Source organism: Aquarana catesbeiana, linkage group LG12 (genome assembly GCF_042186555.1).
Source record: "Aquarana catesbeiana isolate 2022-GZ linkage group LG12, ASM4218655v1, whole genome shotgun sequence".
NCBI classification, from domain to species: Eukaryota; Metazoa; Chordata; class Amphibia; order Anura; family Ranidae; genus Aquarana; species Aquarana catesbeiana.
Genome location: NC_133335.1, coordinates 31,425,512 through 31,452,613, shown reverse-complemented (window position 1 = coordinate 31,452,613; position 27,102 = coordinate 31,425,512). Strand labels below are relative to the sequence as shown.

At 44.6% G+C, this 27,102-nt stretch overlaps 1 protein-coding gene across 2 annotated transcripts in view; it reads left to right on the top strand.

Annotated features, from left to right (window-relative positions):
- CDH4 (cadherin 4) overlaps window positions 1-27,102 on the top strand; it is a 1,105,063-nt gene that overhangs the window by 16,639 nt on the left and 1,061,322 nt on the right. For both annotated transcript variants that reach the window (XM_073607535.1, XM_073607534.1), the window contains exon 2: window positions 11,763-11,868. In XM_073607535.1, the coding sequence (XP_073463636.1) occupies window positions 11,763-11,868 (106 nt within the window). The remainder of the gene's footprint in view (window positions 1-11,762; window positions 11,869-27,102) is intronic.

Below are 27,102 nucleotides of genomic sequence, written 5' to 3'. Positions count from 1 at the left end.
CTTTGGAGGGACTCATGTTCCTGTGACAACTGTCTCTCACTTTGGAGGGACTCATGTTCCTATGACAACTGTCTCTCACTTTGGACAACTGTCTCTCACTTTGGATGGACTCATGTTCCTGTGACAACTGTCTCACTTTGGATCAATTCATGTTCCATTGACAACTGTCTCTCACTTTGGAGGGACCCATGTTCCTGTGACAACTGTCTCTCACTTTGGAGCAATTCATGTTCCATTGACAACTGTCTCTCACTTTGGAGGGGCTCATGTTCCTGTGACAACTGTCTCTCACTTTGGACAACTGTCTCTCACTTTGGAGGGGCTCATGTTCCTGTGACAACTGTCTCTCACTTTGGAGGGACTCATGTTCCTGTGACAACTGTCTCTCACTTTGGATGGACTCATGTTCCTGTGACAACTGTCTCACTTTGGAGCAATTGATGTTCCATTGACAACTGTCTCTCACTTTGGAGGGACCCATGTTCCTGTGACAACTGTCTCTCACTTTGGACAACTGTCTCTCACTTTGGATGGACTCATGTTCCTGTGACAACTGTCTCACTTTGGATCAATTCATGTTCCATTGACAACTGTCTCTCACTTTGGAGGGACCCATGTTCCTGTGACAACTGTCTCTCACTTTGGAGCAATTCATGTTCCATTGACAACTGTCTCTCACTTTGGAGGGACTCATGTTCCTGTGACAACTGTCTCTCACTTTGGAGGGACTCATGTTCCTGTGACAACTGTCTCTCACTTTGGAGGGACTCATGTTCCTGTGACAACTGTCTCTCACTTTGGATGGACTCATGTTCCTGTGACAACTGTCTCACTTTGGAGCAATCGATGTTCCATTGACAACTGTCTCTCACTTTGGAGGGACCCATGTTCCTGTGACAACTGTCTCACTTTGGAGCAATTGATGTTCCATTGACAACTGTCTCTCACTTTGGAGGGACCCATGTTCCTGTGACAACTGTCTCACTTTGGAGCAATTCATGTTCCATTGACAACTGTCTCTCACTTTGGAGGGACTCATGTTCCTGTGACAACTGTCTCTCACTTTGGACAACTGTCTCTCAATTTGGAGGGACTCATGTTCCTGTGACAACTGTCTCTCACTTTGGAGGGACTCATGTTCCTGTGACAACTGTCTCTCACTTTGGACAACTGTCTCTCACTTTGGAGGGACTCATGTTCCTGTGACAACTGTCTCTCACTTTGGATGGACTCATGTTCCTGTGACAACTGTCTCACTTTGGATCAATTCATGTTCCATTGACAACTGTCTCTCACTTTGGAGGGACCCATGTTCCTGTGACAACTGTCTCTCACTTTGGAGCAATTCATGTTCCATTGACAACTGTCTCTCACTTTGGAGGGGCTCATGTTCCTGTGACAACTGTCTCTCACTTTGGACAACTGTCTCTCACTTTGGAGGGGCTCATGTTCCTGTGACAACTGTCTCTCACTTTGGAGGGACTCATGTTCCTGTGACAACTGTCTCTCACTTTGGATGGACTCATGTTCCTGTGACAACTGTCTCACTTTGGAGCAATTGATGTTCCATTGACAACTGTCTCTCACTTTGGAGGGACCCATGTTCCTGTGACAACTGTCTCTCACTTTGGACAACTGTCTCTCACTTTGGATGGACTCATGTTCCTGTGACAACTGTCTCACTTTGGATCAATTCATGTTCCATTGACAACTGTCTCTCACTTTGGAGGGACCCATGTTCCTGTGACAACTGTCTCTCACTTTGGAGCAATTCATGTTCCATTGACAACTGTCTCTCACTTTGGAGGGACTCATGTTCCTGTGACAACTGTCTCTCACTTTGGAGGGACTCATGTTCCTGTGACAACTGTCTCTCACTTTGGAGGGACTCATGTTCCTGTGACAACTGTCTCTCACTTTGGATGGACTCATGTTCCTGTGACAACTGTCTCACTTTGGAGCAATCGATGTTCCATTGACAACTGTCTCTCACTTTGGAGGGACCCATGTTCCTGTGACAACTGTCTCACTTTGGAGCAATTGATGTTCCATTGACAACTGTCTCTCACTTTGGAGGGACCCATGTTCCTGTGACAACTGTCTCACTTTGGAGCAATTCATGTTCCATTGACAACTGTCTCTCACTTTGGAGGGACTCATGTTCCTGTGACAACTGTCTCTCACTTTGGACAACTGTCTCTCAATTTGGAGGGACTCATGTTCCTGTGACAACTGTCTCTCACTTTGGAGGGACTCATGTTCCTGTGACAACTGTCTCTCACTTTGGACAACTGTCTCTCACTTTGGAGGGACTCATGTTCCTGTGACAACTGTCTCTCACTTTGGATGGACTCATGTTCCTGTGACAACTGTCTCACTTTGGAGCAATTCATGTTCCATTGACAACTGTCTCTCACTTTGGAGGGACCCATGTTCCTGTGACAACTGTCTCACTTTGGAGCAATTCATGTTCCATTGACAACTGTCTCTCACTTTGGAGGGACCCATGTTCCTTTGACAATTATCTCTCACTTTGGAGCAATTTATGTTCCATTGACAACTGTCTTCCACTTTGGAGGGACTCATGTTCCTGTGACAACTGTCTCTCACTTTGGACAACCGTCTCTCACTTTGGAGGGACTCATGTTCCTGTGACAACTGTCTCTCAGTTTGGAGGGACTCATGTTCCTGTGACAACTGTCTCACTTTGGAGCAATTCATGTTCCATTGACAACTGTCTCTCACTTTGGAGGGACCCATGTTCCTGTGACAACTGTCTCACTTTGGAGCAATTCATATTCCATTGACAACTGTCTCTCACTTTGGAGCAATTCATGTTCCATTGACAACTGTCTCTCACTTTGGAGGGACTCATGTTCCTGTGACAACTGTCTCTCACTTTGGACAACTGTCTCTCAATTTGGAGGGACTCATGTTCCTGTGACAACTGTCTCTCACTTTGGAGGGACTCATGTTCCTGTGACAACTGTCTCTCACTTTGGATGGACTCATGTTCCTGTGACAACTGTCTCACTTTGGGGCAATTCATGTTCCATTGACAACTGTCTCTCACTTTGGAGGGACTCATGTTCCTGTGACAACTGTCTCTCATTTTGGACAACTGTTTCTCACTTTGGAGGGACTCATGTTCCTGTGACAACTGTCTCTCACTTTGGAGGGACTCATGTTCCTGTGACAACTGTCTCTCACTTTGGACAACTGTCTCTCACTTTGGATGGACTCATGTTCCTGTGACAACTGTCTCACTTTGGAGCAATTCATGTTCCATTGACAACTGTCTCTCACTTTGAATGGACTCATGTTCCTGTGACAACTGTCTCACTTTGGAGCAATTCATGTTCCATTGACAACTGTCTCTCACTTTGATGAGACCCATGTTCCTGTGACAACTGTCTCTCACTTTGGAGGTATCCGTGTTCATGTGACAACTGTCTCTCACTTTGAAGGGACTCATGTTCCTGTGACAAGTATCTCACTTTGGAGGGACTCATGTTCCTGTGACAACTGTCTCTCACTTTGGACAACTGTCTCTCACTTTGGAGGGACTCATGTTCCTGTGACAACTGTCTCTCACTTTGGACAACTGTCTCTTACATTTGAGGGACTCATGTTCCTGTGACAACTGTCTCTCACATTTGAGGGACTCATGTTCCTGTGACAACTGTCTCTCATTTTGGAGGGACTCATGTTCCTGTGACAACTGTCTCATTTTGGAAGGACTCATGTTCCTGTGACAACTGTCTCTCATTTTGGAAGGACTCATGTTCCTATGACAAAATGAGTGATCCATGCGAAACATATGTGTTGCAGAGGCACTTGGTCATCTTGTCAGGAAATCTGTCCTACGGGGACACACAGCAAAAAAAAGCAAGGCGTAGAAGGTAATTAAAACCATTGTCAAGTTTCTATGGCTGTGCGTGGCAACTTCCCGCCCCAGTGACCAGACAGTAAAGACGAGATCTTTCTAATAAACACCTGGACAGCAATAAAAGCCTGGCATTAGTTCTAACCCTTCCCCACTCTCTACTACCACTCTTTTTTGTGGGTTTAATTATTAGACAACTGTGGGGATGTCATTGAGCAAAATCTTTGCAGCTAAGCCTAAGCTTCACCTGGAATTTGGTCCAACGTTTATGAGGTTCTTCCTGTATTTGGTTTTTCTCATCAATATTTCTTTAAGGATATTGTCTGCAATTTCCAATGTATAGATTGGTGCCCCCTCTATTACCGACCAATCATAATAAAAGCACAAATTCTCAACAGAAGGATGTAGTAGTTATCTTGGAACATGAAGTTAGTGTAAAATCATTTACTATAAAGTAAAATCTGTTTTCTTTTCACAGCAAATAAACTGACAGCTGGAAGTAAAAGCCGCCGCCAATGCTGCTCTCGTTTCCAGCGCCCAGGGAGCTCAGATATGTGGATACTGATTGTAGCTTCTGAAGTCCAAAGTGGGCCTGCCACCTTCCACATCTCCATTGGTCCCACTGACTGAGGGGTTGATTTACTAAAACTGGAGAGTGCAAAATCTGGTCCAGCTCTGCAAAGAAACCAGTCAGCTTCCAGGTTTTTTCTTTGGTCAAAGCTTAATTGAAGAAGCTGAAGTTAGAGGCTCATTGGCTACCATGCACCACTGCACCAGATTTTGCAATCTCCAGTTTTAGTGAATCAACTCCTAATAATGCTTGAGGGGGTGCAAGTGTTACCTCTGGGTGATGGCAATTTTTATTGCTTTCAGTTTACTTGATTTAAAGTGAAACTGCACTTTCATTGTATTATTATTTACTAAACCCCCCGCCAGCAACCCCCATCAGTTTCTTGTACCTGTCCATAACCCAGCGAGATCTTGGCTGTGAGGTGTCATTGGCGTTGCAAAGCTGCTTGTCACCATCTTCTGAGAAGCGCATGTGCCTGGTGATGGGGTTAGTACGCTGTGGCTTTATAAATGAAAAATATAGACAGTGTGTGGGTAAAAAAAAGTTTCAGCACTATGGAGAGCTCCAGTTATAACCTGCCTGGCAATCTTGCTATTTGACAGTTTACTGTAAATGTGACATTTGAATTCCCAATTCCAGATTATTAGCAACTTCTAACTAACCACTGGTATGAACAAGAACAAAAGACTATCCAAATGCCCATTTTAACTGAAGCCACAGGCACATGATGATCCTTCTCTTTTCTTCTGTTTATTTCCTGGGGTCCCTGTTCAGGCACCACATCACTGTCAGCTTGATGTGGACACCTCCTATTGGTGGACTTCCAGGGGCTGCATTCTCTCTCATAGGCTTCAGGGGCAGAGGAACTCAGAGTTCTTCTTCAGGTGTCCACATCACTGTCGGCTTGATGTGGACACCTCCTATTGGTGGAAGTACACTTCCAGTGGCTGGGTTCTCATAGGCTTCAGGGGCAGAGGAACTCAAGAGTCCTTCTTCAGGTGTCCACATCACTGTCAGCTTGATGTGGACACCTCCTATTGGTGGAAGTATAATTCCAGTGGCTGGGTTCTCTCTCATAGGCTTCAGGGGCAGAGGAACTCCGAGTTCTTCTTCAGCTTTCCACATCACTGTCAGCTTGACGTGGACACCTCCTATTGGTGAAAGTACACTTCCAGTGGCTGGGTTCTCTCTCATAGGCTTCAGGGGCAAAGGAACTCAGGGGCCCTTTTTCAGGTGTCCACATCACTGTCTGTTCGATGAGCACACCTCCTATTGGTGGAGGCAAACTTCCAGTGGCTGGGTTCTCTCTCATAGGCTTCAGGGGCAGAGGAACTCATGTGGGGGGTATGAAGACCAGTGCCCAGGAAAATAACAAGTAGAGCAAAATGCTTGGTCCCCACAGTAGCACATTCACTTTGCTAATAGGGGAAACTGATTTTGATTCATTACACTGCAGGACTGCAGAAGAGGTGTTTGGAATCAGAATTGAGTAAGGTAGTAGATGCATAATTTTCATTTTTTCATGGAGTTGGGCTTTACCAGCTGTCCACATTTGCCTGTTGCACAATCACCCACCGACACATTTGCCAGAAGCCCTTATAAATAGAGCACTTAGTGGTGGAATTACACAACTCCACACATGGGATTTATTTGAAAAGTTTTCATATACCACGACGAGTATGCCATTTAAAGTAGAACTTTAGTCAGAACAATAAGTCCTGCTAGATCACTTCATGCTGGCCCCTTTTGCAGGTATAGCTATGTAAAACATTACAAATAAGTGCCTATGCTGTTTAAAATCCAGTAATTCACTGTCTCAGCCTGCTCTGCATATATTCAGTTAATCAGTAAATTTTTTAAGCGCTGGCGAATTTATAAAGGCCAATCAGGTAACAGCCTAAAGATTTACTGCTGCTCAGGGGCTCTGAGCTTCAGCAAAATGGCAGCCTCCAGCAAGAAGTAACAGGAGCAATGCTGGAGACAATTTATAGCACACACTAATTTTGGTAGCATAATTATTAATGTGGAATGTATGTTCCTTGCTAAAGAACATTATTTTTTATTACATTGTTATGGGTAAAGTTCCACTTTAAGAAGTAACTATAAACCTTTGAAAAAAATGATTACCACTTATGACCTCCAACCACTGTCTAAGTCTGCAGATATTTACATTTTAACTCTAGTGCGGGATCTCCTCTCTTCTTTCTCAGTCCATAATAGCTGGGCACTTCTAAACCAACACCAAAAACACATTTTCCCCTTTGTAGATTGTGTCAGACTAAAGGTGAGCACCCAGTATTTAGCACCTTATCCCAAATAGTCAAATATTCAAAGAAGGGGGAGAAGTTGGGAGGGGATTATCACGGTGCTTGCAAATAATAATGGAAACAATAAATATAAAAAGTTAAAGTTTAATAGAAACAAAATTAAAAACCAAACAAAGCCGACTGTTGAGTAATATTTAACATTTCATTGTGATGGTGGTCACATGGCGAAAGTTCATGTTGAACAGTGATCTCGTGTTCGTATATTAACCCGACATATTTTGCCTAATGGCTTCATCGGGGGATATACGAATCAACCCATGGCTATGTGAGACTGTAAATAAATATAGAAAATATAACATAAACAAAATATATCAAAAATAAACATACATCAATGCATATAACAAACAAAACTGCATCATTTGCCAATGTCCACCCCAAAAAAGGGAGCTTACTGCCTCCAAATTGGCAACCGCCAGGAAAGGGACCACAAAAAAAGGGGAAGGCACTATGCGGCCACAAAGGACACATATTGAACAGGCTAAAAACAGGAAATGGAAAAAAGGGGACATAAAGCCCACATGTTTTCAATATTAGTCATTTTAAAAAAAAAATCGCACCAAAATCCCAAGAAGGAGCATAACGATTGAGTCTATGATAGAGATTTTTCAAAATACTTAAAAGAGAATGAACTCAGAGACATTTTCCCCTTCTTTTTGAAGCAAGAGTTGAGCTGTCCATCACAGAGGTAGTTGGCCATAGACTTATCCCTTTCAATGGCTTTTATATACCAGCTGTTTTCTACATGCAAAGGAAGCATGATATAAATGGATGTAAAGATTAAGGAGGAACTTCAACCAGGTGTTTGAAAATTCAAATTCAGCATCTACAGATACTGTAGCAGCTGATTTTTAAGGAATAGAACCCTACCAGCCCATGGAGCCCAGGGTTGTCTTCCCCACAACTGATTCTCCTGAGGGCTGTGCAGGGTCGGTGCTACCACTAGGCAAACTAGGCAGCCGCCTATGGCGCATTACCACCTAGCGCACAGCCACGGACTCTGTCCCGGTGATGCCCCAGGCATGGGTGAGCTCGGCTCACCTCTCCTGGTCGCTATGAGCCCCGTTCAGTGCCCACTGTCCCGGGAACCCATCCACTGCAGGTGCCACCAATCCCCTGATGTGTCCCGCTGAGCTCCCCGCTGTGACATCTCCTCCTCACAGTAATACCTAACAGCGCCACCCCCGGGACTCCTTTTGCTCCAGCCTGTCCCTCTCTGGTGAGGCCTGTGTCTGTGTTAGTACAATGGAGGGGGCGGGGCAGGGCTCGGGGAGCATTGGGAGAGGTGGTGCTGTCGGGACTCCAATACTGCCCACCCGGTGCAGAGGAGAGCCCTGATGAGAATGGGGATGAAGAGGTAAGGAGGAGGAAGGATCATCCGATGTACATCGAGCTGTGTGTGTGGGGGATGAGGAGGGGGGGTGGAGTGTGAATAGTGCAGGAAGAAGGAATCGGGTAGGCCAGTGTAGTGGTCAGGTAGGTCAGTGTAGGGGTTAGGTAGGTCAGTGTAGTGGTCAGGTAGGTCAGTGTAGGTGTTAGGTAGGTCAGTGTAGTGGTCACGTAAGTCAGTGTAGCGGTCAGGTAAGTCAGTGTAGTGGTCAGGTAGGTCAGTTTAATGGTCAGGTAGGTCAGTGTAGTGGTCAGGTAGGACAATGTAGGGGTTAAGGTCAGTGTAATGGTCATGGTATAGGAAGGATCATCCGATGTACATCGAGCTGTGTGTGTGGAGGATGAGGAGGGGGGTGGAGTGTGAATAGTGCAGGAAGAAGGAATCGGGTAGGCCAGTGTAGTGGTCAGGTAGGTCAGTGTAGGGGTTAGGTAGGTCAGTGTAGTGGTCAGGTAGGTCAGTGTAGGTGTTAGGTAGGTCAGTGTAGTGGTCACGTAAGTCAGTGTAGTGGTCAGGTAAGTCAGTGTAGTGGTCAGGTAGGTCAGTTTAATGGTCAGGTAGGTCAGTGTAGTGGTCAGGTAGGACAATGTAGGGGTTAAGGTCAGTGTAATGGTCATGGTATAGGTCAGGTAGGGCAGTGTAGTGGTCAAGTAGGTCAGTATATGTGCAAGGTAGGTCAGTTTAATGGTCAGGTAGGTCAGTGTAGTGCTCATGTAGGTCAGTGTAGTGGTCAAGTAGGTCAGTATATGTGTCAGGTAGGTCAGTTTAATGGTCAGGTAGGTCAGTTTAATGGTCAGTGTAGGGGTCAGGTAGGTCAGTGTAGTGGTCAGGTAGGTCAGTGTGGTGGTTATGTAGGTCAGTGTAGGGGTCAGGTAGGTCAGTGTAATGGTCAAGGTAATAGTCAGGTAGGTCAGTGTAATGGTCAGGTAGGTTAGTGTAGGGGGCAGGCAGGTTAGCGTAGGGGGCAGGTAGGTCAGTGTAATGGTCAGGTAGGTCAGTTTAGGTAGGTCAGTGTAGGGGGCAGGTATGTCACGTGTGTTGCATGGGCAGGACAAAGGGGGTGGAGTCAGGGGTGGAGCCAAGGGGGCGGCAAAATGAGGTTTCGCCTAGGGTGCCAAAAATCCTCGCACCAGCCCTGGGGCTGTGGATCTCTGGTGCTGCCAGCTGGGATCTGGATGCTGGTTGCAACATTCTGATAATTCACAGCTGTATTCCCAGTGCACATGCACAAGATCGAGCAGGGAGACTGGTCTTGCAGCCTATTTAGTTGTGTGAAGTACGCCCAGGAGGCTGTGGGTGGGAGGTCCAAGACAACGTCATCCTTGCCTAGGCAAAGTTTAAGGAAGTGGGAGTTGCTACCTATGCAAAAAAAAACGGTAACCCTTCCTGAAAAAAAAGAAGCAGCTGTGAGATGGAAGAAAATAAAAACAACTTTGATTTTTGGGTGAAGGTTTCGTTTCATTTGATTACATCAGCAGCTTTTTACTTTAAAACGATATGCTGCTTTTTTTTTAGGTTGAATGTTCTTTTTTTTAGGTGTGTGTGTGTGTGTATATATATATATATATATATATATATATATATATATATATATGAGCATGAGCTTATTATAAATTGTAAATTATTTAATTAATGTATGTATGTATTTAAACTTGCAGATGTACATATGGGGATTCTGTGTTTATTTACTACATTTGCATATTGTGCTTATGCTTATCTTTGCAGCACATTAACCACTTTGTGCCCACCTACAGTAGTTTTACTGTGAGCGGAGTGGCAGCTACAGGCTCAGCAATGTATCGCTATGTCCCTGAGCATATGCGCACTGGCATGCAATACCGTGAGCACTGTGTCCCAAGGACAAAGTAGATACTGGCGCTCAGTACCCAGCCACTGTGAGCGGGCGTGGTATCATGCGATCGCTATGACCAATCATATCAATCACATGATTGCAACACAAACAAAACAATCATGAATGGCTTCCATTCATGACTGTTTTGCTTACTATTGTGATGATGTAATTGACCCACATCTATCACATGGAACCTGGGCCAAACACAGCACCCTGTACCATGTGATTAGCTGTAGCCAATCACAGATCACAATAGTAAGCAAGCTGTCATGAATGAAAGCCATTCATTGTGTGTTCCTGTTTTTTCTCTTTGCAAGCCAGTCTGCCTAGAGTGGGAATAATCTGGGCTTTACATACTGTGCCTTACCCTGTAACTGTTTTAATCTCAGCATGTGCTCAGCAAGAGTGCTTATTGCATTGTCTAACACACACATGTCAGGTTTTAAAAGAAGACTGTACATATCAGGTGTAAAAACATGGTACAGCAAGCACATTAATGCCCTGTACACACGGTCGGAACTTCCGACAGAAAAAGTCCGAGCTTTTCATCGTATATTCCGACCGTGTGTATGCCCCATCGGACTTTTTACGTGGAAAATTCAGACGGACTTAGATAGAGAACGTGTTCTATATTTTTCCAACGGAACAAATTCGGAAAAACGCTCGTCTGGATGCTGTTCTGACGTACCAAAAATGACGTATGCTCTGAAGCAAGTACAAGACGTCGTACGTGTTGTCCCGTCAAACGTGTTGTCCCTCGTTGTACGTCACCGCGTTCTTGACGGAATTTGGTGTGACCGTGTGTAGGCAAGATAGCTTGAGCGGAATTCTGTTGGAAAAACCTTCAGAGTTTATTCCAACGGCAAAACCAGTCATGTGTACAGGGCATAAGGCTCCATGCACACTGGGCTTAAAGCGGAGGTCCGCCAACCGATGCAGAAATTAAAAGCCAGCAGCTGCACATACTGCAGCTGCTGACTTTTAATAATCGGACACTTACCTGTCCTTGAGTCCATCGATGTCGGCACCGCAGCTGATGTTTCATCAGCTGTCGGGTGCATGCCTCCTCCATTGCGCCGGGAACCCTACTGCGCATGTGCGAGGCTCCGCTCCTCTCGCCTACTGGCCCGGCAGCAGGGAAAGAAGAGGAGGAGGAGGGAGCCCGGATGGTGACGTCAATACCCGCGGCCCGAACTCCCGGAAGTGGGAACAGGATACCTGTGAAAGACAGGTACCCTGCCCCCCCCCCGCAAGGTGCCAAATGTGGCACCTGAGGGGGGGGAGTACAAGGAGCGGAAGTTCCACTTTTGGGTGGAACTCCGCTTTAAAAAACCATCTGTTCTCTTGGGAGTAAAATACGCTAATATAGAGCATTTTTTGTACAAAGTCTAGATGGGTTTAGAAGAGTTTTACGTTCTTTCTGCCAAGATCCAATCAGAAACGTGAACCAGAAGGTTTTTTTTTCCTGCTTCTAAACATTGAGCTCAAAATATGCCTGTAAACATCCTAATGTACATGGACACATAGGATAACATTGAGTTGCTTCTACAGGCAGAACACAAAACTCCCGTGGAAGCAACGTTTTTTTAAGCCAGTGTGCATGGAGCCTCAAAGGTGAAGGCCACCTCAAATGTAACGTTCCTTCAAAGGTTAGGATAATAACTCACAATGTGTAGTCACGAAAAATGCTCTGTAGATTCTTTCTTGGTTGAGTGTTGAGTGTTGTGTTGCTTTCTCTACAGGCATACATTGGGAATGGTACTGCACAATGTACACCGGGCTTCTCAGAACAAGGCTACACCGCTCACGTATCACCGAACATCAAAGAGGGACAGAGACTACTAAAAGGTAAGTGCACTTTTCTCTAGACTCGCCGATTTCCGATTTCAGGACAATTTATGAAATGAATTTGTAGCATGGATGATTCATATCTTCTTTTCCCTGGCAGAATGTGCTTCTTAGGGGAGCAGTTTGAAGATTGCTCTATACAAATCTTCCACAATGCATCTCCCGTGATTCCAGCATCTTGTGTCTCCGCTGGTATTTAATATCTTTCCACCAGACGGTTTAATGTAGGAGGGGTGGGGGGGAGCGGCGGCGGTATACACCGCTGACTGGTTCCCTTCGTGTCGTGAAATGGATCTTATAGATGCTCAGAGAAATCTTTACTGTATGAATTTTTAGGAGTATTGATCTTTATTTCTCAGATAACGCCTAATATGTATTGCTGAAGATTATTTTTGTAACAGTCTAATGACATTTTGTTTTCTTTGACTTCCCATGTATGCTGCGAACTTGTAGGAGCCGAAACTCCCACAAACTCTTTTACACGTTTCAGTTTCTTTGTAGCGGAGGTCGCGGGAACAGACACAGGGGTCCACGTTGTGCTTTATTTCCTGTCGTTTCCATTCAGTGTGTTTGCTATGTGCTCATTGCCAGCATACTGACTGTTCTGTGAAGTCTGCAGTTCAGAAATAAATAGAGCAGACAAGCACGGTAGCTCAATGCGTTGGTATTGTGGTCAGTCCAGAAGACCTGTTTTTGCCCTTGTGTCATATCATTCGGTCAGGCATAGCTCCATCGCGCTAACAATGTAATCGTTGGCTAATCGTCAATACAAAGCTATTGAGCCTCTCTGTTGTCTCCTCCATTCATGGCTATTCTGCTGAAGCCTTTTCCTGGAGATGTGGCAGCAGCAGGTGTGAGACTCCAGTAGGGCTGCAACTAATGATTATTTTCATAATCGATTATTTGCGCGATTATTGTTTCGATTAATCGGTTAATAACCTTAAAAAAAAGAAAAGTGTGGTGTCTAATTTAGTTAATATGTAAAGTTTAAAAAAAAGGCAATTTATTCTTAAATATATCTATGCAGTGGTAAATATAAATAACCAACTATATGGTTAGAGAGCAAAATATCTAATCCACTCTGAGAATAACAGACAGAAGAATATACTGTATATACTATTAGAGGAGAGATATACTGTATATACTATTAGAGGAGATATACTGTATATACTATTAGAGGAGAGATATACTGTATATACTATTAGAGGATTTATACTGCATATACTATTGAAAGAGGGATACTTTTAGAAGAGATATACTGTATATACTATTAGAGGAGAGATATACTGTATATACTATTGGAGGAGATATACTGTATATACTATTAGAGGAGAGATATACTGTATATACTATTAGAGGAGATATACTGTATATACTATTGGAGGAGATATACTGTATATACTATTAGAGGAGAGATATACTGTATATACTATTAGAGGAGATATACTGTATGTACTATTAGAGGATTTATACTGTATATACTATTGAAAGAGGGATACTATTAGAGGAGATATACTGTATATACTATTAGAGGAGAGATATACTGTATATACTATTAGAGGATTTATACTGCATATACTATTGAAAGAGGGATACTTTTAGAAGAGATATACTATTAGAGGAGATATATACTGTATATACTATTAGAGGAGATATACTGTATATACTATTAGAGGATTTATACTGTATATACCTTTAGAAGAGATATACTGTATATACTATTAGAGGAGAGATATACTGTATATACTATTAGAAGAGAGATATACTATATATACTATTAGAGGAGAGATATACTATTAGAGGAGAGATATACTGTATATACTATTAGAGGATATATACTGTATATACTATTAGAGGAGAGATAAACTGTATATACTATTAGAGGAGAGATATACTGTATATACTATTGGAGGAGATATACTGTATATACTATTGGAGGAGATATACTGTATATACTATTAGAAGAGATATACTGTATATACTATTAGAGGAGAGATATACTGTATATACTATTGGAGGAGATATACTGTATATACTATTGGAGGAGATATACTGTATATACTATTAGAAGAGATATACTGTATATACTATTAGAGGAGAGATATACTGTATATACTATTGGAGGAGATATACTGTATATACTATTGGAGGAGATATACTGTATATACTATTAGAAGAGATATACTGTATATACTATTAGAAGAGATATACTGTATATACTATTAGAGGAGATATACTGTATATACTATAATAAGAAGGGTAGATATACTGTAAATACTATTGAAGAATGAATCTGGTAAATATCATCAGACTCAGAGATCAAATATTTTTATTTAAAAAACAATGTCTTCCTTAAAAAAAAATGTAATTTTAAGAACATTCGTTCGATTTTCTAATCGTTGGGGTCAAATCGACGTTCATTTTCATCCACAGTGACGGGAACATGTTTGCAGCACTGTATGTGTCCAGAGGTGCGGGGGGCTGGTGTTTGCAGTACTGTATGTGTCCAGAGGTGCGGGGGCGCTGGTGTTTGCAGTACTGTATGTGTCCAGAGGTGCAGGGCGCTGGTGTTTGCAGTACTGTACGTGTCCAGAGGTGCGGGGGCGCTGGTGTTTGCAGCACTCTATGTGTCCAGAGGTGCGGGGGCGCTGGTGTTTGCAGCACTGTATGTGTCCAGAGGTGCGGGGGCGCTGGTGTTTGCAGCACTGTATGTGTCCAGAGGTGCAGGGGCGCTAGTGATGCTCGGAGACTCTCGGGAACTGTTGACACTGTTGGGTGCTCCGACTCACGTTATGACCACCCCACCCAGCTGGGAGTGTCTCAGAGCGTCTCCGAGTTCTCCAGGGAGCGCTTGAAGCCACCAGTGCCCTCAGACCTCTGGCCACATATGGTAATATATACACCAGCTTCTTGGGTCCTGCTCGCAAATCAACTCAGGATTTTTTTTTTAAATATACCTCATCTTGCGAAACACTTGTATACCATGTTACTTGCAAACCAAGGTATCACTGTACTTACATGTGTCTTGCGGATAGACTTCTGTAATCCATTCTGCAGCAGAGCTCAGACTGGGAAGAAAAGGAGCAGCACAGTGAGTCAGTGAGGGTCTACTGCATTGCACAGTGCTGTTCACCTAACACTGGAAGCTTCCCGTTTGGAGAAAAAGGAAAGCTACAACTTCATTCGTTTGCTGCTGATACCTCATTGTGCCTAGCTGCAGTGCATTGGAGAGAGATGTCCAGGACCTGGCTATGTTGGCTGCCTGGGGTGCCTGGATCACTTTTATGTATTTCAACTGTGTATTAAGCAGTTTGCTTGGAGTAATCCTTTTAAGTGCAAATGTCCCTATGTATAGTTTTCTTTAAATACTTACCGTCAGCCTCCATCCAACAATGTTTACTGTGCAGACACAAATTCCAAGTGACCACTTTCAGTGGCGGTGCGTCCATAAGGGCTGCGTTTGATGGGCACAGTGGCAGCAATTGATGGGCACAGTGGCTGCATTTGGCAGAGTGGTGGCAATTGATGTGCAAAGTGGCTGTGCTTGATGGTACAGTGGCGGCAATTGATGGGCACAGTGGCTGCGTTTGATGGGCACAGTGGCTGCGTTTGATGGGCACAGTGGCTGCGTTTGATGGGCACGGTGGCTGCGTTTGATGGGCACGGTGGCAGCGTTTGATGGGCACAGTGGCAGCGTTTGATGGGCACAGTGGCTGCGTTTGATGGGCACAGTGGCAGTGTTTGATGGGCACAGTGGCTGCGTTTGATGGGCACAGTGGCTGTGTTTGATGGGCACAGTGGCAGCGTTTGATGGGCACAGTGGCTGCGTTTGATGGGCACAGTGGCAGCGTTTGATGGGCACAGTGGCAGCGTTTGATGGGCACAGTGGCTGCATTTGATGGCACAGTGGCTGCATTTGATGGCACAGTGGCTGCGTTTGATGGGCACAGTGGCAGCGTTTGATGGGCACGGTGGCTGCGTTTGATGGGCACGGTGGCTGCGTTTGATGGGCACAGTGGCAGCGTTTGATGGGCACAGTGGCTGCGTTTGATGGGCACAGTGGCTGCGTTTGATGGGCACAGTGGCAGCGTTTGATGGGCACAGTGGCTGCATTTGATGGCACAGTGGCTGCATTTGATGGCACAGTGGCTGCGTTTGATGGCACAGTGGCTGCGTTTGATGGGCACAGTGGCAGCGTTTGATGGGCACAGTGGCTGCGTTTGATGGGCACAGTGGCAGCGTTTGATGGGCACAGTGGCTGCGTTTGATGGGCACAGTGGCAGCGTTTGATGGGCACAGTGGCTGCATTTGATGGCACAGTGGCTACGTTTGATGGCACAGTGGCTGCGTTTGATGAGCACATTGAGGCTGCAATTGATGGGGATTTTTTTTCTGAATTTTTCAGTTTGTTTGCGCCCCCCCCCCAAATTTTTGCACACCAGCCGCCACTGACTACAGCTCTCCAGTCGGAATGAATGGAGCAGATATTCTAGGGAAAAAGGATGTGTGGTTGCACACAGGGGTGCACAGTGAAGATCACTGGATTGGGGATACAAGTATTTCCTCTGCAGTAGTTCTCTGACATTTGTTAGTATCCTTTAGGACCAAGATAAATTGTTTTTTTTTTCTTTTATCCTGCAAACTGACCATATAAATAGAGAAATACGTACAATATAAATTAATTGCATGCATGCCTTCTACTTTATACAGTGCTTTAAAATCTGGCCAGCTGTGCCCATCATAAATTGCTCTTATGCATGGCTTTAAAAAAAAAAAAAAGATAAAGAATTGTACAATTAGGTGTACTGTACAAAGATCAGCTCTGAGATTAATAGGCCAGTTTTTGAATGTTTCTTAAATATAATTTGTCTTTTGAGACAAGAAGAACATCTGTTTTAGCAAATGGACCAAATCCCAGAGGACCACAACGCTGAGTTTGGTATTTTTATTTTTCTTATTACAGGATTGCACACAAATGGGCTCATCTAAAAAATAACTGTAGAAAATGGAAAGCAGTGGAGTTGTCTGTGATGATCAATCCGTTTTTTTTTTTTTGCAATCTAAAGCAGAATATTGACCGCATCAATTTGGTTGTTATGAGTAACACGCCCTGTGTCCTGCCTATTTTTTAGAAGCTCCAATGCTTAAAGACATTGGATGACCCTTAAGCGAAAAGAAGAAAGCACACTTGCACACTTGCATAGTGCACTACCATAATAACCTTTCACTGATAAAAAAAAGAAATAAATTCCAATGTACTTACAAAAGTACAGGGTAAAGTGCATGTAACATAATCCCATCCAAACTTCGCCACTTTAGCGTGTCCACCCAGATGAGCGTAGTTTACGCGTTTCGGGGCTGTGCCCTCTTCGTGATGAAGGGGGCACAGGCTTTTGAAACGTGCAAGCCACATCTAAGTTGTTAATCACTTAAGGACCAAGCCTCTTTCTGAGATTTGTTGTTTACAAGTTAAAAACTGTTTTTTTTTTTTTTGCTGGTGATACTGATTGAGTTATTGCAAACTAATTTTCAAAGGCTTTTTTTTTCTAATGATATCAAGAATAATAATATTATTTTTTTTTTTTTTTTTTTTATTTGGGCAAGTTACCACAACACCATTATCTGTAGTTTTTAAGATCAAAGATACAACTATGTTGGTGTCCCTTGTTAATTTTACATTGTATTTTTTTAAATGTAACTGCCTACTCCCAAACTGTCATTTGAAGTAAAACACATAGCCAAGTATTATTCTCCACAATTTTTTTTATTGTGCATTAAAAAAAGAAAACAAATAAAAATAGACATGCTATCTGCCAATAGAACTTAAATTGGAGTTCCACCCCAAAAAAAAAAAAAAAAAAAAAATTATTGTGCTTAAAAAAATTAAAAAAAACATTTGGAGAAATGTTTTTTTTTTTTTACTCACCTCCAAATGCCTGTTGCTAGGGGGTCCCTCATAGTCTGCCTCCTTCTGCGCCTGGGCTCCTGACGTCACTTCTCTCGGTGCAGGAAGGGAGATCAGCCCTTCCCCCTCCCTCTTGTCAATCATCTGGGACACATTACAGGTCCCAGATGATTGAGCAGCCAATCACGGTGCGCGGCGCCGCTCGCGCATGTGCACTGGGTGCCTGGGTGTGAAGCCACAGCCGGGAGCCCACAGTTACAATGCTGGCGCCGACGAGCGGTGCTTCGATGCCCTGCATCGCTGGACCCTGGACAGGTAAGTGTCCGATTGTTAAAAGTCAGCAGCTGCAGTATTTGTAACTGCTGACTTTTAATTTTTTTTTTATAATGGGAACTCCTCTTTAACCAAAAAGTGCATTCTATGCATCCAAAAATATAGAAAATATACAAAATCAAATCATTATTCAACCAAAAAAATGAATGTCAAAGCAATAACTCCAAGGCCAAAAATAAATAACACGTTATCTCCTCCAATTCTGCAGCTTGGCTGGTTGACGAACGGCCGTTCAGAAACAAACTGAAAAGTGCGAAATGAAAAGTGCGAATCAACACTCACCAAACTTCTCCTAACACAAAATTAGCAGAAGGAGCCCAAAGGGTGGCGCTAAAGAGCTGAAAAACAATGTAGTACGTCACTACGTTCGTAATTGTTGGTCAACAATTGTGTGGCCGTGTGTATGCAAGACAAGTTTGGGCCAACGCCCTTCGGAAAAAAGTCCACAGCCAACGCCCTTCGGACAAAAGTCCACAGTTTTGTTGGCCAGCAATCCGATCGTATGTATGAGGCTTAAGCCTGTAAGTGTTCAAGCTTGTATTTCTTGATATGTTTGTGCAGCTTAAATGTTTTAATTGGTCTTTTTCTGTATAATTTATGTTTGGTCTTTAACCCTTCTCTTTGAAGCATGCACATCTTGATGAGATGATTGCCCTTTTGCTGTGTGTCACCCCTGCAGTGACCATTACTGTCTCCTGCCACCCAAGGGAGCCATGTAACAGACAGTTACTGGCACACTACATAATGAACTAATGGATATTTCACTGGAGAGGGTATATCTACCCTCTTGAGGACCACAGAGGACTGGCTGGAGCATACTCCTGAAAGTAGTAGCTATTAATTGACTTATTTAATTTACAGAGAAAATCCAGACATTAGATAAGCCTATTTGCCGTTTGTAACATAAATATATTTGAAAGCATAGTTATCTGCTTTAACCCTTATATTATTTGTAATTACGCCATCAAAGGGAAAATTGTAATGAACAATGCCACAGCAGTGAGGATTACCAAACGATAAATGCACACTTTAATGGCGTCTATATTTGATTGTGTTGGTAATAAAAAGAAATATCCTTACGTGGAAGTTATTGTACAAAAGTCCACAGTTTAGAGCAGTGTAGGTTGGCTAAATGGCTCTAGACTGATCCCAAAATGTCCATAGATCTTCACACAATTCTATTCTAAAAGAACAGTATGTACAGTGCTTGGAGTACACTTCAAACCCTCTATTGATTTTTACTTTGAAAACAGACTTTAGTAGGGTCCTTTTTTCTTACCTTAGTCAATTTCCACCCAATGGTGACACAGAGAAGCCTAGTACCCTGATGTGCACCTCCTTCTGGCTGGATGCTGAGTTTGCCTTTAAATAGTGATAGTGCAGGGTATAGTGATGTCAGTTTCTCTGTGTATTTATTGAATTAAATTCAATTCACGCAGCACTTTACATATAAATTATACTTTCACATTAGTCCCTGCCCTCAAGGAGCTTACAATCTGAGGTCCCTAACTCACATTCATACATACACATACTAGGGCCAGTTTAGACAGGTGCCAGTTAACCAACCAGCATGGCTTTTGGAGTATGGGAGGAAACCGGAGTACCCATAGGAAACCCACGAAGGCACAGGGAGAACATGCAAAATCCAGGCGGGTAGTGCGTGGTTGTGAATTTATTAATTCTGTCAATCACCAAGGCTATGCTACCCTTCTGTAGGCCTAAAGAGAATAGTGGAATGGTCTGCCTTTGCTATACTCACAAGATCAGGCTCAAAGTTCTAATAAAGAACATACTACCCTGGCATGACTGTATGTTTTGTAGCTTTGTGTAGATATTTTACCAAAGATGAAACACATGGAGGCAAATGGAGAAAGGGCTTCCCTTTGCGGCTAAGCTCCAGACTCCCATGAGACAGGAGGAGTCAGGCTCAAAGAAGCACAGGTCGCCTGCTGGAGTTGCTTGCGGAGATGCTCTGACTGGAGTGGTGTCAGATGAGGTGTCCAGCTACCCAGATGAGACACCAGGATAGTGTCTGCAGACAGGTGGCTCCTGTGGGAAGTAGCAGGATTCAGACAAAGCAGGAGTCAGGAGAGAAGCCAGTTCAAAGCCTGGGTCAGGTACCGGGTGGGGACAAGAGCAAACATGGTCAGGAGGGTAGCCAAGGTTAGAGTAGGATAAGATAGAGAAGTCTGTTTAACAAGCCGGGGTCAGATCAGGAGGCAGACAGAAGACAGGTCCAGGGGAAAGCCGTGTCGGTAACAAGTATTCACAGATGCAAGGTAACATGGGAACAAATGCACCGAAGGTCAACGAGCAATCACAGAGGAACTGGCTCCCATATGAAAGCCGTATGGCGCCAGTTCCAGCTACCCATGTGTTGCAGTGCATTTGTGTGTGCTGCCATGCATTCATTTGGGCATGTAAGATATTAGCAGGAATGCCAGGTCTTCATGAGTGTCTATTGCGGATAGAGTCCTGACAGAGCAGGACACCAAAGGACCAAGAATGATTGCATTGGACCCAAAGCTCTGTGCAGACTTTCTGGAAAGGTGGTGCGCTCGATAAAGGCAGGAGGGATAGGAACTGCCCGGTCTACACATTGAATACTGTTTTTATAGCTGCATGGAAAAAAAGAGTTTATGAAGAGAGATGTTGAGGGTCAATTTAATGCTGCATTGTTTTCTTGTTCAAGTATTGTATTGGATATAAGATATGCCATCACATACAGTTAAATGTATAGAAAATGGTAAACCAAACATTTCCAAACGAGGAGAAGCATAATAGAATTTACAAATTACAGTGCATAACATCATGAAAATCCCCTGTGGGACTTGTAGGCAGAGTAGGATTGGTTGGCGCCCATAGGGCGATGACATCAACAGCATTTAAAGTGCAATGGAAAAGAAAGAAGATAAAGTGACAACTCATGTTTGGCCCGCCCCAGTGATAGCTTTGGGGTTTAGAAAGGACCAAACAGGAGTATGCAGTGCATATCAAAAAATAGAAGAGTAGAGAAAGAAACGAAGGTGGGGGGAAAGAAAGGAGGGAAAGGGAAAAGAGAGAGGAATGGTCCCGGGGGGGGGGTTACAGTAGTGACGGTCCTGGAGAGGCAAACTTAGTGATGTTGTAAAATCACTTAGGGCTCCAAGAGAGAGGCTTTAAAATCAGGTTGTCTCACCTTTTCCTGGAGTGTTTCCTCGATCTTAGCACTAGGGATTGGTGAACTTTTTGTTCAGACGATTGGCATTGTTCTCGGCAAATTTGAAAGCCGCGGAACCCCATTAAAGTCTATGGGACACTAACATGAAAAACCAAAAGTGCTAATTTTAAAGGCTTATATGCAAGTTATTGTCATAAAAAGCCTGGCACAGTGCACCCTGACATCAGAGCATGGCACAATAGTGCTTCCTTACATCAGAGCATGGCACAGTAGTGCCTCCTTACATCAGAGAATGGCACAGTGCCCCTTACATCAGGGCATGGCACAGTGCCCCCGACATCAGATCATGACACAGTGCCCCTTACATCAAAGCATGGCACAGTGCCCCTTACATCAGAGCATGGCACAGTGACCCCTTACATCAGAGCATAGCAGCGCCCCCTGACATCACATCAGAACATGGCACAGTGCCCCCTGACATAACATCAGAGCATGGCACAGTGCCCCCTGGCATCAGAGCATGGCACGGTGCCCCCTGACATCAGAGCATGGCACAGTGCCCCCTGACATCACATCAGAGTATGGCACAGTGCCCCCTGATATCAGAGCATGGCACAGTGCCCCCTGACAGAGCATGGCACAGTGCCCCTTACATCACAGTTAAGTCATCCCTAAGACCCCTTTCAGCAGCAGCTTCTTTGCAGCGGTGGAGAAGCGGTGAATACACCGCTCCTCAACCGCCCCTCCCCATTGAAAACAATGGGGCAGCGCTGCTATACGGCCAGCAAAGCGCCGCTGCGAGGGATTAAAACTGCCCGCTAGCAGCCAAATAGCGCTGCTAAAACGACGGTAAATCGGATGGTGCAGATTGCTCCCTCTGTCCTGCTAAAGTGTCCATATACACTCAAATGGATGCTCAGGATGCTCACAGAGCCCGTCCTCCTACTCCAGTCGCGTGGTGACGCCACTACGTGCCTTCCTTCAGACGCGTTTCGTCATCAGCAGACGTTGTCAATGGGGAAAAGAATGCCGGCCGGCATTATTTTACGCAATACTAATCTCTTTTAAATGTAAGTGCAATACTTTGTTTTAATAAATTGGAATCTAGACTATATTACACTATGGCTAGTTTTCTCTTTTCCTGAGCATCCATTTGAGTGTATACGGACACTTTAGCGGGACAGAGGGAGCGATCTGCACCATCCGATTTACCGTCCCTGTTGTGGTCATCTGCAAGCTAAAGGGCCTAGGCCAGGCTATAGCCATCTACCTTTTAAGCTTGACTTCTGGTAAGCAGAATCTACAGCTACAGTGGTCGGGCACTCTTCTGGTTTGCGGTGGTATCAAGTTTTCAAGTGGTTTAAATCGATTTCCCTGTCTTTATGCCTGTTTCAGTGGACGCATTCATAAAGACTTGTGTGTCGTCTGCCAAATTTCTGAGCAATCATCGGGCGTGAGGTCCATATCTAGGTTCAGGTGTCCAATTCGCTATGTACAGCAGAGGAGAGGATTAAGGGGCAGAACAAAAGAGTTCATACATGGTAAAGCTGCATTGTTTTAATTACAATGACTACACAGAAGTGTCGCATGAAAGCGGCTTAATTTTCTATCTCAGGTTTAAGGCAATCCAAAGATACAAGATTGGGGTAATTTTCAGTTGGATTGGACGTACATATTGTCCCTGTGACAGGGAAGCAGCTTCCATGGGGTAGGGGGGGTAGGTAAAGAAACCTGTTTCGGTCAGTGCTATTCATTGCCAAGATGTGAGGTGGTGGTGCCACTCTTGCCCCCCCTCTCCACACTGGCAATGGAAGTATGCTAGGTCAGTAGAGCCAGTTTATGGAGTACCCTGCAGCACCCTGAAGATTTGCCACATTCAGAGCTCTCATAACGTGCCCGTACATTCCACCAACCTCTAATGCCACAGGCAACCCGTTTTGGGAAATTTGTTATTTCTTTCTTCCAGACAATGCATCAAAAATAAAAAGTAGCCATGGGTGTACAGCCTTTTACTTTGCTCTCTTTGCTCTCCTATTACCGAATACTGTGTGTTGCTTGCAGTCTTAAACTGTAGTCAGTTCCACATCAAAGCAGCGCTGATAAATCCACATCTCCTCGGTGTTCTCACTGAGAATGAGTATTTTTCATGGTGTGGTGCCACCAGTATATCACAGAGAATTATGTGTATCTAGCTGTGTCATATCGCCCTCTTTATAGTGCGTTTGGCATAATGTATGACACACCGTGTGATCCCGTGTCTTGATGAAGCTTCCTTATCCCATGACACAGTCCAGCGGAGACTCTTTCTTCCTTTGTGTTTTGGAGGGGGGGGGGAGAAAAAAAGAATAAATGGCACGTATTGGGGTAATGAGGGGTGACTTCTTTCTCATACAGTGCAGGAGCCAGACTATCGAGGACTATATCCCTGTGAAGAGCATTGAGGAAGACTCCGTTCATTTAAAGAGATGAAAGCCTGCCACGGAGGAAGCCATTGTATGGGCTTAGCTGAAGGTTAGTCAGTTCTCTGTGAAGCTAGGGTAGGGTTGCCACCTCAGCCCTTTAACCAGTTGCTTACTGGGCACCTAAACCCCCCCTCCTGCCCAGACCAATTTTCAGCTTTTAACGCTGTCGCACTTTGAATGACAATTGCGCGGTCATACAACACTGTACCCAAATTAAATTTTTATCATTTTTTTCCCCCACAAATAAAGCTTTCTTTTGGTTGTATTTGATCACATCTGGGTTTGTAACAAAATTAAAAAAGACTGATTTAAAAAAACAAAACCGTTTTATATTTTGTTAATAAATTTTGCAAACAGGTAAATTTAGCAGACAGGTGATTTTTCTCCTTCATTGATGTATGCTGATGAGGCTGCACTGATGGGCACTGATAAGGTGACACTGATGGGCACTGATAAGGTGACACTGATGAGCACTGATAAGGTGGCACTGATGAGCACTAATAGCCGGCAATGATGAGCACTGATAAGGTGGCACTGATGAGCACTAATAGGCGGCACTGGTGGGCACTGATGAGGTGGCACTGATGGGTGGCACTGAAGGTCATTGATATGTGGCACTGATGGGTGGCAGTGATGGGCACTGATGGGTGACACTGATAGGCAGCACTGCTAGATGGCACTGATGAGGCACTGATTGGCACCACTGGTGGGCATTGATTGGTGACACTCGTGGGCATTGATAGGTGGCACTGATTGCTGGCACTTATGTACTGGTGGGCACTCATTTGTGGCACTGGCAGGTGGCACTGGCAGGCGGTACTGGTGGGCACATATGAGGTGGCTTTGCCTCTTCCTCTTCAGGACCGATGTCCCTTCAACAGAAGCCGGTGATCGGCTTTTTTTTTTCTCCTCACGCTGTCAGCGTGAGAAGGGAAAAAAAAACAATTACCGATCTTGTGCTTACATTATGTGATCAGCTGTCATTGGCTGACAGCTGATCACGTGGTAAGGGGTCGGATCGACCCCTTACTCCGATCTGTGATCACCCCAGTCTCATTAGAGCCTGTGGCTCTAAACAGTTGCTTCAGAAACACCCCCCAGCCACTGTAATTCAGGTGCCCAGCCCCCGAAAAGGGGGTGGCAGCGGCAGCAATGGATGCTATGCATGAATCTATCCGTTGGCCATGGAAGGGGTGGCTGGAGAGAGGGGGCGGCGCCCCTGCGCCCTTATGGACGAACCGCCACTGCTAATATTCCTTGGATATGTGCATCCATGTACACCCATGCTGACCAGTAAACAACCACCTTGTGCTCCTCTGTTATTTTGACTTTCTTAAGCTGAGTTCACTTCTCATGGGAATGTGCGTATTTTCTACATAAAATACAGGTTCTTGCTGGCGCAAAATTTCTAAAGACTCAAGGATGTGTGCATTTACCCATGTTTATGCACATACATTACATGTAAAAAACTGCAGATCTGTGTGTCTCGAGATGCAGCTGTTAGGATATCTTGTTGGAATAGGAAGGATTGGGTGGGAGGGATGTTTCTGGGACCTCAGAGGTCCTAGCATAGATAGATCATCATTGGAGCTGTGTTGAAGGGCTAACTTCAGTTTTTGACCAATAACTGTTTTGTTTTAGTACCAGGAGAGTATGCTGTCAGGGTACAGCTTTATACGTCTTGTCTTCAACCGCTATTTTATCCACCACCCAACTATCAAAACTTGGACCATTCTAAAAAAAAAAAAAAGCATGCAAAATCTTAGCCTGTGTTCTTTAGAAAGCAGCCACTTTCTGAGTAGAAAAGCCAGTTCCTTGCCAGCATACTTTGCAAAAGGAACCTCGCTTTGTGGAAGCAGTGGTTTCTCTGCAAAGGTCTGACACGGACCCCTGCTGAGTCATAGCTCTCCAATCAGCAGTGATCAGGAGCTTAACTGATTGCTGCTATTGGTCTGAATCAGCAGAGGGACTTATGCAGAGTGACCACTGCTTCCACACAGAGCATGCTGTCAGGGGTAGGCTTTTCACATCAGTCTGTGGATGTGTGCTAAAGAAAATTAAATTTAAAGTGGTTCTGAAGGCTGAAGGTTTTTTTTTTTCAACTTCATGCATTTCATGCAGGTAAAAAAACCTTCTGTGTGCAGCTCCCCGCACCCCCAGCCTTGCCTTATATTTACCTGAGCCCCACCTCGGTCCAACGATGTGCATGAGAGCAGCTGCTCTCCTGGCTCTCTCCCTCCTCATTGGCTAAGACACAGCAGTGGGAGCCGTTAGCTTCCACTGCTGTCAATCATAGCCAGTGAGGAGGGAGCAAGGGGAGTGGCCTCATTCTGTGTCAATAGACGCACAGAATGGGGCTTGGATAGCGAGCATGCATGCATCCATAGTGCAGTGATAATTACTTTATTGAAGATAAAAATCCATCAAGATACGTTATAAGACATCACGAGACCTCTATGCAGGCATGGCAAGTTTAACGCGTTTCACAAATCAAGGTTCGCTTAGTCATAATCTTGATTCATGAAACGCGTTAATCTTGCCGTGCCTGCATAGAGTTATCATGATGTCTTGATGGATTTTTATCTTCAATAAAGTAATTATCACTGTTACATACCTGGGAGCACGGTCAACCTTTCTCGAACCATTGGCTCTTATTCAGGCTACGGACTGGACCTGCACCACGAGGTTGAAGGGAGCAATCCTTCCTACCTGGAGCGGCACAGCTCTGTCTTTGTATCAGTTACCCCCCCCCCCCCATAGGGCAGCTTGCTATGGGGGCATTTAGCAGGGGGTGGAGCCTAGAGCGCTGCTGGGGGACCTGAGAAAAGGAGGATCAGGGCTGCTCTTTCCAAAACCACTGCACAGAGGAAGGTAAGTATAACTAGTTTGTTATTAAAAAAAAAAAAGTTATTTTAATATTATTTTAAAGGGGTTGTAAACCCTCATGGTTCACCTTAAAGCATTCTATGCCTTAAGGTGAAAAACAAACCTCCTGTGATGCAGCTGCCCCCCCCCCCCCCAGAGCCCCCCTTTTACTTACCTGAACCCGGTCTTTCCAGTGACGGGGACGAGCACACCAGCTCCAGCTGCTGTCTTGGGTCCTGATTGGATAGATTGATAGCAGCACAGCCATTGGCTCCCGCTGCTGGTAATCCAATCCAATGGCATGGGAGCCAGGGGGTGGGGCCGAGTCCTGCTGTCTCTGTCAATGGATGCAGCAGAACGAGTGCCCTGAGGGAGAGCGGCTCTCCAATGGGGCACTCGAGAAGAGGAGGAGCCAGGAGCGCCGCTGAGGAACCCCAGAAGAGGAGGATCAGGCAGCTGCAACTGCAAACCAACTGCACAGAGGAGGTAAGTATGACATGTTTGTTTTT